At 36.2% G+C, this 13,906-nt stretch overlaps 1 protein-coding gene across 1 annotated transcript in view; it reads left to right on the top strand.

Annotated features, from left to right (window-relative positions):
* The window catches only part of GPD2 (glycerol-3-phosphate dehydrogenase 2 (mitochondrial)), a 201,461-nt gene extending 188,577 nt beyond the window's left edge, over positions 1-12,884 (top strand). The window contains exons 14-17 of the mRNA XM_006880784.1: positions 9,073-9,185; positions 9,262-9,340; positions 9,530-9,628; positions 12,504-12,884. Of these exons, the coding sequence (XP_006880846.1) occupies positions 9,073-9,185; positions 9,262-9,340; positions 9,530-9,628; positions 12,504-12,629 (417 nt within the window). The 3' untranslated portion in view covers positions 12,630-12,884. The remainder of the gene's footprint in view (positions 1-9,072; positions 9,186-9,261; positions 9,341-9,529; positions 9,629-12,503) is intronic.
* The last annotated feature ends 1,022 nt before the right edge of the window (positions 12,885-13,906 follow it).

Genomic DNA, 13,906 nt, shown 5'->3' on the forward strand with positions numbered 1-13,906 from the left:
CTTTGTCTTCTTGACATTGAGCCTCAATCCATATTGGAGGCTGTAGTCCTTGAAGGTTTTCATACTACTCTTTGAATATTCATATTACCCTTTAAATATTGTTGCCAGAAAAAGGTTTTCAGTGCATCTTAAATTTGGTTTCTTCTTCCTGTTAAGTAATAGTAAAACAGGAATCCAGGCTTTTCTATGAAAGCACAGGAAAAAAGTGTATTAAGGAAAATACTTTGCAAACTAAAACTGATTTGCAAAGGGAGGCATGGAAGGATGAAGAATCACAAGCCCAAGGTTCACGGTACAGAAGAATTGTTTGGTCTTAACAAAGATTTGGGTGACATGAGTTTTCATGTTTATATCTGGAGAATGGACCATATAGGAAGAATTATGATAATTAAGTGCACACACAGCTAGCTTTTCAAAGAGAACTTTATTGCAGAGGCTTCTAGGTCAACTGTTGTGCACTTGAAAGTCAGAACGGACCCATAGTTGATTGTCTCACAGGTTTTCAGAGGCCACACAACTCACACAGAAGGAGAATGCCCGTTTTTCTCTTGCAGAGCAGTTGGTGAATTGGAATTGGATACCTTTGGGTTGGCAGGGCAACTCCTTAACGCTGAGCCACCAGAGTTCCCTGAGGCAAGAGATGTCACATATTATGGGATGGTGTGCATGTGTAGTCTTTGTGGCTTCCATTTTCTGTTCCTGCTGAAGACTCTCTGCTGCCTCTAGAGGAAAATCATATAAAGGTCAAAGGACAGTGGACTGCACATAACAAATCTGCTTAAGCCAGTTTTGCCTGGAAAGCAACTTAACAGGAACTATGTGCTCATTGCAGTAGGGTGTATGCATGTTTTATCTTGTTGTTTTCTGGCCTAAACCCAGACACCCTCCCTGAGATGTGGCTCTGGTTGCCCTGTCTCAGTTGTAACCGCAGGGACTTGTGAAACTGGGATCAAATCGAGTTCTGACCTAAAAACATCTGTCTTCTCCACCCTGTCCTCTTGCCTTCTGCCTTAGCAATGCCAGTTTATAGTTCTTCTACTTTGGAGTTTTGATCAACTAAAGTTATATGCAGACATAAAACCAAAATAAAACTTAATCTAGTTCTGTGCTGTCTGCCAATCCTTTTTTCCTATATATAGAGTTGTGCATCTTGTTCAGAAATTACGGCTGTGATGACTTGAATTTGTTGGGATATGTTTTGTACTATGTATTTAGACTGTAGGTGGTAGAAAGGAGGGAAAATTCTGTAAACCTGTTGTGTTTGGCCCTTCTGGGGAAAACCAAATTTAACTTCAAATTTTAGAAGTAAATTTGTGTGGTAGGATAATTTTCCCACCCCCATCATAAAGTAAAAGAGAGGGGGTGGGAAAGGCCTACAGTTATTACTCAGTATTGGAGATATTCAAGTATTTATGAGAACTCTGGACAGGCTAGAGAGAACAAAGGAGAGGAAAAGAAAAAAAAAATTAAAAGGTTAGAAAGTTGGACTTGTGAGAAAAGGTTAGAAGCATTGGGATTATTTAACCTGCAAAAGGGAAAAAGGAATGAGGTGATAAATAATTCTCTGTAGATAAATTGTGGTTATTTTTAGCAGTCAATATTTAATAAGTGACATGTATACTGAGCACTAGGTCCATAATTTAGAAGGATGATAAATAGCTCATTTTCAAAAATCTTGAGATCTGGTGAGGTTATAAAACCTATATACCACCGAGAAATATATGTGTTTTCTAAAATTTAGAAAATAATTTAGAGTAACTGCTACTTAAGACCAAAATCCAATCAACTCTGGAGGACCAATTGGGAGGAGGATAATCTCTGGAGGAGGTGGTGGCTTCAGATTTAGTATCATTGCCAACCTGTGTTCCATAATAAAGGTGAATTAATAATAGAGGTGAAAAGCTAACTCAAAAAATGATCAAAAGAACTTGAGAAGGTTTAAGTTAAATTAAAATTTTCCCCCGTTAATGCTAGTAATTTGACATCTTTAAAATGCTTATGTGAATTGCCATTTTCCAGAAGGTTTTATATATGGGAATTTATTTGGAGATAGAAACAAGTCCTCACTGTTTGTGGGGAGGAGCACTAATGTCACTATGACATAGAGACTTTAGAAAGATCACTCAAACTAGATTGGGAGAGTTTCACAAAAAGATGTTGTTTCAAAATTGGTTCTAATGACGAGGAAGCAAGTAAAGGAGTGACTCTAGACAAAGCAAGCTGATAAATATTTACGATTTAGACCGGTGGAAGAAAAGAGATCTAAGGATACTATGAATGTATATGAGCAGTGTCCAGCATTGACTGAGTGTTGCGAAGGCATTTTCTTAAAAATATGCTCAGGATACCAGAGATAACTTGTAAAAGTTGAAAAAAATTCAAGTAAACTAAGTTGCACCATCACTCAAGGGACCAGACAGCATTGTTGAATGTTGTACAAACAGAACTACTCAACTAGTATTTTAATACTTTCAAAATCTTTTGTTAAAGTCAATCCAAAAGTCATTGCCATGGAGTCAGACAGACGTGTAGCTGACCCCCCAGGGGTTTTTTTGAGTTTGTAAATTGCAGAGATTCTCCCCAGAGCCACCGGAGGTTTATTCCTCTACTCTTTTCCTCCCCAAGGAGAATGAAAGAACAAAATAAATATGGGTAAGAGGGAACAGACACTCAAATGGGTCTGTTCTAAGTGAGTTTGTTGGCCAGCCCAGAAAACCAGTAAGAGGTTACTCAGAGATTTTGTAGATGGATTTATTGAAATACTGTTTATTTATTTTTCAAGTGCACCTTAGTCTTTATTTTTTTTAAATTTATTATTAATTTCAGTAAAAATTTACAGAGACTTTGGATTTCCATTCATTCATTGTTGTACTTTTCTCCCCTCCCAACCCTTCCCCCTAGTACACTACCCTCTTGGAAAAGTAAAACAAAAATTCTTTCATTGTTTTACAAACCCTCCCACAGGTCCATTCCACCGTGTAACCTTCGCTCTAGACACCTGTCATGACAAAAATACCTAATCAGATAATCCCTTTTAAACAGTTTTCTCCCTCATCTGTTCAATGCAGTATACATTATTGAGCCCATCTTTCTTAGTCTCTCCCCAACCCTGAGGCAGTCCTGTTTTACAACAGTGGCACCATGCAGTATTTGTCCTTTTGTGACTGAGATACCTTACTCAGCATAATGTCCTCCAGGATCACCCAGTTTGAATAATATTGCATGATTTCCTTGTTTTTCAATGCAGTGTAGTATTTAATTGTGTGAATATACCACAGCTTCTCTAGCCATTCGTTTGTTGATGGGCACTTAGGTTGTTTTCAACTCCTTGCTATTGTGAACAAAGCTGCAATGAACATGGGTGCGCATATATCTGCTTGGATGTCAGTTATGGTCTCTTTGGGGTATATTCCCCGTAGTGGAATTTCTGGGTCAAATGGTATCTCTATTTGCAACTTTTTGAGATAGCGCCATACTGCCTTCCATAGTGGTTGCACCATTTTATACTCCCACCAACAGTGAATAAAGGTTCGCCAGCATTTGTTGCTTGCTGTTCTGTTAAATTTTGCTATTCTGACTGGGGTGAGATGATCTCTCATAGTTGTTTTAATACTTTTGATTTTTTTTAAATATTGTGGCAACTAGCAGTTGGGTCCAGAAGACAGAAGACAAATGTAGTACTAATGCAGTATCAATAAGGGAGGAGAGAGGAAAAGTAGAGTCTATCACCTGTAAATTGGTTGTCTTGATATAGATATTGGGTGATTATCTTTGGCAATTTGTGTGTTTTATCAGCATTTAGCAAGAAGTAACCATTATCACTGGGTAAGAGTTCCATTAGCCAGAAAGTTGGTGGTTTCCAACCTTCCAGTGGAACCTTGGAAGATAACTCTGGAGACCTGTTCCTGGAAAACATCATGGCAGATATAATCCTGCTCTTTACAGATGGGGTCACCGTGTGCCAGAATCTACTTGATGATTACTGAGCACAGCGGAGATTGTGAGCTAAGTGCATGACTGAGCAGGGTTTTCGTCGCTTGTATGTATGTGTGTCACTCTAATTTTTGAGCCATTTGCCAACATCTCCTAAGAGTAACAATAGTGATCATTGTTGGAAGCTTGTAAGAATTTACTTAGGAAAAATCTTTGCTGACCTCTTAGTTAATTTTTACATAGTCACATAATTTTAGCATCAAGAATATGTTGCTAAAATAATGGATTTGAATCCATAAAGTTTGTTTGTTTGTTTGTTTTTTATCAAGCCCTGTATGCTATCTCTGTAAAATAGATGGCTTTTTAAATAGTCAAATAACTAGAGGTCACTAATAGTGGGTGATAAGGACTCTATTCTTGTGGTTTTAAAAAGAAAATATTTTGGTGAAAGTTTTGAAATAACATTTATTTTATTCAATCAGTCATACATACACATTTTGTTTTATAACAGTTTGACTCTCTCTTGTCCTAACTTATTTATTTACTTAGTCTTACTACACTTTCCCTCCTTGGTAACCATGAAGAATGATTCTACGATTGTGAAACCCTTTCTTAATACTTTTTTGAGCTATGATCTTATACCATAATTGTCTTATTATGATTCCCTCTAAGACTGTGGCACAGCTTCTTGGGGTTCCCCCACCCTTGTTGTGTACCATCGAGTGGTATCTGACTGGCACATGAGGAAATGGCCCCTCCTTCTCCTGCAGAGCATCTGGTAGATTCGAACAGCATGACTCCCAATATTGCAGCACAGCTTCTTGCCACTAGGCCACCAGAGCTCCCTGCATATTTCCCTCTAGATTGATCCATAATGTGTAATGATTAACAAATTCTTTATAATGATTTATTGTTGTATAATATTCCAACATGTAAATATACCATAGATTATATTGTTGATAGATAAGCATTATTGCTTTACCAACTGGAGGGAGAGTGAATACTTGATGACAAATTAAAACAACTTGTAAAGTTTTATTATTTAGTAGTGACCCTTTGTACAGCAAAATCAAACAGTCCATTTTATTGAGGATCTTCCTCTTTATCATGGTCCCTTTCTCCAGGAACTATCCGCTCTTGATAAATGCCCTCAGTATTTGAAATGAAGTCTGACCATCTTCACATCTAAGGAACATTCTGACTGCATTTCTTCCCAGACAGATTTGTTTGGTTTTTTAGTAAGTACTCCACAGTGTATTTAGTATTCTTTCCTAACACTGTAATTCAAAGACATCAGAGTTCTTCAATCTTCCTTATTCATTGTTTATGTTTCAGTAAGGCAGTTGAAAATTCAAGGATTGGATTAGTGGACCTTAATCCTCAAAGTGACATCTTTGCTCTTTAGCACTTTTAGAGGTCCTTTGCAGGAAATTTTCCCAGTGCAGTATACCATATGCTTTCTCTGTGGAAGGAAGTTGATTCTGGACCCTATGAAAATTAAATCCTTTATACCTTCAGTCTTTATTTCCGTTTATCATGGTTTTGTTTATTGGCCTAGTTATGAAGATTTTTGTTTTCTTTATGTTGACGTAGAATCCACACTGAAGGCTATTGTCTTTGAGCTTCCTCAGTAAGTACTTCAGGTCTTGTTTGTTTTCAGCAAGGCAGGTTGTATCATCCAAGTATCATGGTTTATTTTTATTATTAGTGTCTTCTTCCAGTCCTGATGCCCCATTTTTCTTTGTATATTTCAGCTTCTTAGATTATTTGCTCAGCATGTGAATTGTTGTGAATTTTTTTATTGACCTCTCAATTTCTTTTGTCTTAGAACTCTGTTTAGATTTTCTATCTATGCTCATTTTAGCTTTAAGTAGGCTGTGTGTTTATATGTTCATTTCCTCTAAGTTTTCAAAGTTAGGTTGTCCCCACCTGCTAGTTTTTCAGTTTTCTGTTATGATCTTTATTATTTCCCCTAGTTCTGATATAATGTTACCCACCCCATTCTTTAATTGGGTTATTTGCATCTTTTCCTTACTTTCTTCTGTCATTTTGGCAGGCAGTTTGTCAATTTTATTGATCCTTTCAAAGAACCAACTTTTCATCTTGTTGGGTCTTTTAGTTTTTTTAGTCATTGTTTTTCATTTCATTTATTTTCACTCCAATTTTTATTGTTTCCTTTTTTATTTTGATGGCTTTTTCTATTTCTTTGAGTTACAGGGCTAAGGTATTTATTTTTGCTCTCTTCTCTCTCTTTAATTCATATATCTCTTGCTATAAAAGTCTGACCACTTGCTGTGTCCTAGATTTTTTTTTATATATAATTTTTTAAAAAAATCACAAAATACATGATCTGAGTAAAATTTTACAGAACAAATTTGTTTTCCAGTAAACCATTCGTACATTTTGTTTTATGACATTACTCAGAACATGTTTTTTAACATTGCAATTTATTTTAACATTTAACAGTTCAACATTGCAAATTATTTGCTTATACATCTAACTGTGCCTTCTCTTTCTTTATTTATTGATATTTTTGTGATCATCCCCTTATTAGACATTGCTTTGCTTGTCACTCATCTGGATTTACACTTCCTGGTTGTCAGTTATTTTCTTTCAGGATTTTATAGATGTAGCCCCTTTTCACTTTTTTTCCTAAGTAGTTTCTGCTGAGAATATAAAGTTTAGTTTCTGATTCCCCTTTTTAAGTGACAGTTTTTGCTAGACAGCTTCTCAGCATTCTTTGTCTTTGTGTTTGGAAAATTTGATTATGAGATCATTTGTGATTTCCATTGAGATCTATCCTGTATGAATTTTATTTTTTTTTAAAATTGTGTTTCTTGAGTAGATATCTTTTCCTCTTTCATGATAAGAGGAGGTTTTCTGCCAACAGATATTAAAAAAACATCTTTTCATGTTCTGGAATTCTGATCACACCTAAGTGATTCCTCTTTTCTAGTGTTTCACATAATTCTCAATGCTTATTTTCTTCTCTGACTGTTTCTCAAACAAATGAGTGTTAGGAGATTTGTACTCTGTTTTGCTGATTCTGTCATTCATTGACTTGGTTCTTTCCCTAGGTAGCTCTGATATCTTAGTGGTAATGAGGCTGGTGATTTGAATTCACCAGCTGCTCCTTTGGAGAAAGATGGATAATCTCCTTCTATGTGATTTACAGCCTCTCAAAACTCATTCAAAGGTCAGCTATTAGTTGGTTCCAACTCGATGGAACATAACCACCATAACAACATACACTTGCATAAAACTATTTCTGAAATTTTATTGTTAATCTTTTAGATATCTACTTACTGGTTTTTGTGTTGTTTCCAATTATCTTTCTGTGTGTTTAAGTTTTGCCTGGTTTTCCTGAACATTTCTAGTATTTGCTGTTCCTTTTTCCTTATTTGTGTCTTCCTTAGTCTCTTTCTTGTTTGCATGAAGACTCTTCTTTTTAAGTCTTTTGAGGTCCTTAGAGGTAGTTCCATTGTCATTTCTTCTTCAGTAAATCTCTTTTTCTTTGATTATTTCTAGAGTCATCTTGTTATTCTCCATAAGATGGTCTGATATTTCCTGTTATCTCCAAAGCATTATGATGTTATTATATTAATTTATTAAGTATATGTGTGTTTTATTCCCTTGTGTCCTGAATTGTTGTTTTGTTCTGATGTATCCAGGTTGGCTACTCTGATCACTAGTCTGGCCCCACTGGAGTACTTGCTTGCCTGTACTGGGTGGGTGGGATAAGGGCTGTATGAGCATAGCTCTCTTCCAGTCTTATGAGGTAGGCTTGTGGGCATTGCCCACCATCTGTCATAGGCCTACTATCACAGGAGCAGGCAATGGCACTTGCTAATGGGCAGAGTAGTAGGTATGATGACTGTAGCTAGTTGGTGGTGGCTCTGTCTCCATCTCCTACCAGATGGGGACAGAGTGAGTAGCAGACAGAAGTATGCATGGTCTCATGGTCACAGCCTCTCACTAGGTGAGGGAGGCTGATTGGTTACCCTAACTGGGCAGAGGAAAGGGAAAGAGAACATTTGATGAGTATGTATGGAATCATGCTACCACTGCTTTTGCTAAATACACAAATAGATGGTGCAGTTATTGTTACTTTGCCATCACCTCTTAGAAGGCAAGTAATAGATAGCAGGGGGCACAGGTGTGTTTGCATGGTTTCTATGCTCACTGAGCTCCAAGAGGGCATTTCAAGTGTGTGGAATGTGTGTCAGAGTGGGAGCATACCTACTACCACTCATCAGATAAACAGGAGAGAGTGGCACACAGGACTGGGTGGAAAGAGAGATTGGACTTGTGATAGGATTTTCATTTGGGCAACGTGTCCTAAATAAGAGACAATCACAGTTTCTTATCACACAAGGGAGGGGAAAAGGTGCTTCCCCAGCTAGCAGACAAGGATTCTGGGATACTTGTTGTCTACTGTAGACAACAGTCAAGACTCTCTCCTGACCTAGGGCAAGGGTTGAGAACTCCTGGGGTCTGGTCCAGTGGGAGACCTCCCACTAGTGCTCCACAGATTCACCTCCTCATGCATGCCACTTGCTCCAGAGCTCGAGGAACTGCTGCTTAGAAGTGTATCTGGCTTTAGTCCCTGGTCCCCTGACTCCTCTCTGAATGGCAGGATTCCTGTAAATCCTGCTTTGTTTTCTGTGATTTCCTTGCTTAGATCCAGACACTGATCCATTCTCTGTGCTGCTCTTTAGGCATGCCTATATTGTTGGTCTCTTATGGGAGATTGCTTCCTGTGTTTTTCACCTGGAGTCAATAGTGCCTTTGTCTCAAGATGCCCATGTTGAGGCAGGATGGCTGGCTGAGCCCCTCTGTCAATGTTACTCCTCGTTTATTGCATTGGTTCACTTCTCCCTTCTAGCAGGTGTTCATTTAGCTTCTTTAGCTCTCATTTGTCTGTTTACGGTTTCAAGATTGCTGACTGTATCCACTTAGCTTGATTTTGTTTTGCTCTTTGGGCAATAACACCATGAGTGTAACCAAGTCACCATCTCAACTTCTCACCCTACACTTATTTTGTTTGGGGGGTGTGTGTGTGTGTGTAGAACAAAGAATGAGGAAAAGAAAAAGAAATTTACTATATCTTCCCATAAATCTTTGAACTTTGTGTTGTAGGAAGAGCTAGAAACAGCTAAGAAGTTTCTCTATTATGAAATGGGCTATAAATCTCGATCTGAACAACTAACGGATCGCTCTGAAATTAGCCTACTGCCTTCAGACATTGACAGGTATGTCTAATATATTTCCACGTTTCTCTTTTACTTACTTAGGTATATTTTTTTATTAACCATTTTTGTGTTCCAGGTACAAGAAGAGATTTCATAAGTTTGATTCAGACCAAAAAGGCTTTATTACCATTGTTGATGTTCAGCGTGTATTAGAGGTAATATCTTTTGGTTAATATCTGTGCTAAGTAACAGAATAATGTAAATGAAGGTGATATTATACAATTTTTCTGGTGTAATACTTTTTTGCATGTTTAATTTTAAATTTTTTAAAGTGTAATCATGCTAAGAAAAGGATATGCTTAATTTACAGTTAGACCTCATGATTTTCCTTTGCCTTTCATTAGAGCATCAATGTCCAAATGGATGAAAACACATTGCATGAAATTCTGAATGAAGTAGATTTGAACAAAAATGGACAGGTTGAACTCAATGAGTTTCTGCAGGTGAGTTGTGATGAAAAGAATAAGCATATTTCCTTTTGTCTTTTGTTTATCATTGGAGTAAATGGATTCCCTTGGGTGGGTTTTTACATGCATACAGTTGTCACTTCATTCTCAAAGAAAGGAGGAAACTAGAAGCCAGCAAAGGCTGGCGTGTCTGCCATTAAAGGATAAGGTTCTACTTAGTTTATTTTCTCTTTATAAGAAATATTGCAATTTAGATTAAAACCAAGTTATTTAAGACTAAAGGCTAAAAAAATTGCATGCTTTTAAAAGAAGTGTGCATGAACTTTCACTGTTGGACCATTTTGTACCCAATGAGACAACCTGATAGTCCTAATGTAGAAGAGAATTTTTTTTAATGGAAAAACTTTAAAGAAATCATATTTCTATTAATTTGAAAATCATATTTAGTTAGAATGTCATTATTAGATACATTGTAAAGAACATGAAAAACATATTCTGGGGTTAATTCAAACATCTTTATTTCCCAGTTTTCAACGTATTTGAGGTTAATTTGTTTACTCTTTATGTCATTTAAGGAAATGCTTTGTTACTTTTATTTTAAATTGGATGCTATACATTATTCCTAAAAAGAAATAAAATAAGCCCGCATATTTGTATCTGTCCATATGGCTCAGAGCATATGAAGAGCACATTGGTTATCGAGTAGCCAGGTTTTTTCTCTAGTGCTTCTTGGGCGGATATTTCAAATGAATGCCAGGTCTTACTTGCACCATGGCAATGATGAATGCTGAACATGAAATAAATTAATGTTGGGGATTTTGGTCAATGTCAGCCCTTTCTTCACTGTGTCAAGTTAAACAAACAATATCAAGGCAAAGGAAATGGTAATTGTCTCTCTGGAGATGAGCTGCAGATAAAAGCATTGTTGAATCTAAATGCAGACAATTTTGACAGGTTGTGTTCAGCATTCCAAAAACAGAATGTCTATTCTTTTTAGCTTATTGTTTAACTAAATACACATTTCAAGTTGACTTTAAAATTTGTGTTCAGAATTAGAAAACTTGTAATACATTTTATATGTGTATATGTGTAGTTTCTAAACAATATTTTTTTGTTTGCATTGGTAATTTAGAATACTTTTCTTCAGAGAAATGGATGTACTTTTTTCAGGTGTGTTTCAAATAAACAAATGTTTAGGATTTAAAAAGTCTGGGTTTTAGCAATAAGAAGAGTCTCATTTTATGTTTATACTTTGTGGTCCTAATAATAACTATGTGCCTTGGGTTTTAAGATTCTTTCATTTTTAAATGCAGTGCAGAAAATTCTGAACCTGCATATTTTCTTGTCAAAGTTTTTAATAATTGAGTATTTCTTGACCAAAACTAAAGTGTATGCTTGCTTTTTCAATTAAAATATACAGAATATAATTTTCAACTTATAAAATGTGTGCCCCTGCCCTTTAAGAAATATATTTATACTCTAATGCTATTTTTTATACTAGTAATTTTTAGATTTTACTCATTCTTTTTTTTTTAATGTAAAAGCTGACTGAGTTTGTAAAGGTTGGACCATATATATTGTTTATGCTTCAAAAAAGAAGCTTAGGTTCCATCAATTGTGTTAGTTCTGATAACTTTGAAAACCTTTATAGAATCTGAGGCAAAACAGAAAGTGAATTATTCTGTCTTTACCTGTCAGCATCCTTGATTGTTATACCATCCTTCATTAGATGTAAAATATGTTTTCAGTGGGATTTTCTTTAGAGGGAAAGTAATAAAATATTTTCAATTTTCTTGAGACTAAGAGCTTCTGTCTGTCCATTACTCATCTCTCTGAATCTGCATTTGGTTTTTCAGAAATCCTCATGGAAGGATCATTATAGATTTTGCATGGTTACATGACTGTATTCTGCATAGGGAAGACCGCCTTTAATAAGCAGTAGCTTGTGAACCAGCTTTTAATAAGGTCAGGAGATTCTGATTTGGCCCTTCGGCAGATGCTGTTAACTCGCTTTCATAGCCATCTTTAAATGTATCTCTTTCAACTGAAAGCTATATCCATAAACATACTTTGAAAATGTTATATACACCTTTCCTGTGAACAACTAAGTCACTTCTTTTAGGGATAAACAAATAAATTTTAAAAGATTGGAGAAATGAGATCAAGAAAGGCAAATAGTTAAAACCACATCAACTTGAAAAGGAGGGGGAAAAAAATTCCCTACGCTCGTAATTGCAAAGTGCCTACCAGATTAAAGGCCTTTGCCCATTGACTACATGTAATTTCAAAACTAATTCTGATTTTATCCATTGGATAAAAGTGAATTAGCTAAAATCTAGGCTGTGGAGTGCTTTTAATTCTTAAGGTAGATCTCTGAGTCCATTTTCAAGGACTTAAATGTAAATTACTTTAAAAAGTCTTTAAGGAATTTGGATTTAGGAGACTTGAAGTTGTCAAGTACAGTAACACTGAAGAAAAGGGTAGTTAAATATAGGTCATGGTTTGTCTTCATTCAATCCTGGAGATTCCTTTTTAAGATTTTAAAATGGAATTAAAGAGCCAATATTTGAGTTGTTTCAAAAGTAAGGGAGGTGGTGTTGAATATATGCCCTAAACACACTTAAGGGTGAAAAAACCACGCACTAGATTTGCTTTGAAAAGGCAAGCTGATTTTCTAGATAGATGCTGGGTGTGATTTCCCCCGCCCCCACCCGAGATACATGCCTGTCCCCTCCTCCCATTTTGAAATGTTCAAAAATTGTACTTTTCTTATTTAAGCTATAGCACCTGCTATGGTTTTTGATGGAACACTTAATTACCTCTGCCTGCTGCATTGGTAACCATTAAAATGCCACGAGGAAACGAATAAGCTGTCCGGCCTTCTTAATCTTTTGCTTATTTTCTCTTTAAGCTGATGAGTGCCATTCAAAAAGGAAGGGTATCTGGGAGTCGACTGGCCATATTAATGAAAACTGCGGAAGAGAACCTCGACAGAAGAGTTCTGATTCCCGTGGATCGTAGTTGTGGAGGCTTGTGAGTCTGGGCAGTAAACCCACAGCCAACAAACTTAGGAACAAGCAGATCACCACGCAACAACCAGAGAGAATGTACACCACTCCAAAGTAGCACATGTGAATGACTGCCTTTTAACACTGGCGAACATTCCAAAGGTTTAGGATGTGTATCCTTTATTTGTATTTGCCATTCAGTCTAGCTTCTAAAAAGTGTATTTTTTAATTCTCATTTTCAATGCACATGTATTCCACTCATCTTGTGACTTAGTAGACTGGACGTACTTCATTATTTTTTAGCTTAGTCTAAATCTGTTCTCGAGGCAGAATTTTTGGGGTAGAAATTGAAAGAAGTTGAGCTCTGGACATTAAAGCTTACAGGCAGAGTTTGTTTTTGAAAGAAGTATAATGGAAATTATGTCTATAGAAAAGAGAGTTTCTGGAGATTACTCCCCCTCCCCTTCCTCCAACTTATCTCTCCTCTACATCAAAATGAGACTGCACACTTTTATACTTTTTTTGTCAAGAGTTTGACTAGCAAAACTGGAGAGGGAAGAAAAGTTTAGATCTAGTTACAGGAGCAATCACAATGAGAACTCAGAAGCTTGGAGAATCTCAGATGTAAGATAAGGATAGCATTGACATTTGCTAGGAGTTACGGTGACCTATGCATCTCAGCAGCGCTTTCTTTCCCCCAATCACTGCTGTCTTTCTTTGGCTATAATTTTTGCCCGGATCATCTTTCTTTTTATACTTTAAAGCCAGCACTCAACTTGTGTATTATAACCTAAGACCAAATTTCACAGATTTCTATAATAGTAAATTTAAGGGGGTAAAATGGTTTTTATGTAGCCACACATGTGAGAGCACAATTTTCAATCCCCAAATCCTAGTTTTTTGGAGCATGTGGTAATGAATGAAATGAAATGTAATGTAGCCTATTTTTGTTAGTTTATTGCATTATTTTTCCAGGTATTTGCAAACAAACAATAGTGAAAGAAGATAGGAATAGATTTTAGTTAAAAATTAACTTTATTTATAATCATGTGCAAAATAACACAATGCCACATTATTTAACCAAAAATAAAAATAAAACACCATAACACACAGACACATAAGACACACATACACACACACAGCATTTTGCATTGAGTTTAACGAGTAATGCATTGAGTTTAAACACCAATTTGGGATGCTTTTGCTATATTTTGGTGACATTTTAACTAGAGTCGTCTGAATATTCATTGTGCTTCCCCTTCTGAAGTAACTACCTACCACTTTTGTTTTCTTAAAATTAGGTTCT

Source organism: Elephantulus edwardii, unplaced genomic scaffold, assembly GCF_000299155.1.
Source record: "Elephantulus edwardii isolate Elephantulus edwardi_28Jun2011 unplaced genomic scaffold, EleEdw1.0 scaffold00010, whole genome shotgun sequence".
In the NCBI taxonomy this organism is placed as follows: Eukaryota; Metazoa; Chordata; class Mammalia; order Macroscelidea; family Macroscelididae; genus Elephantulus; species Elephantulus edwardii.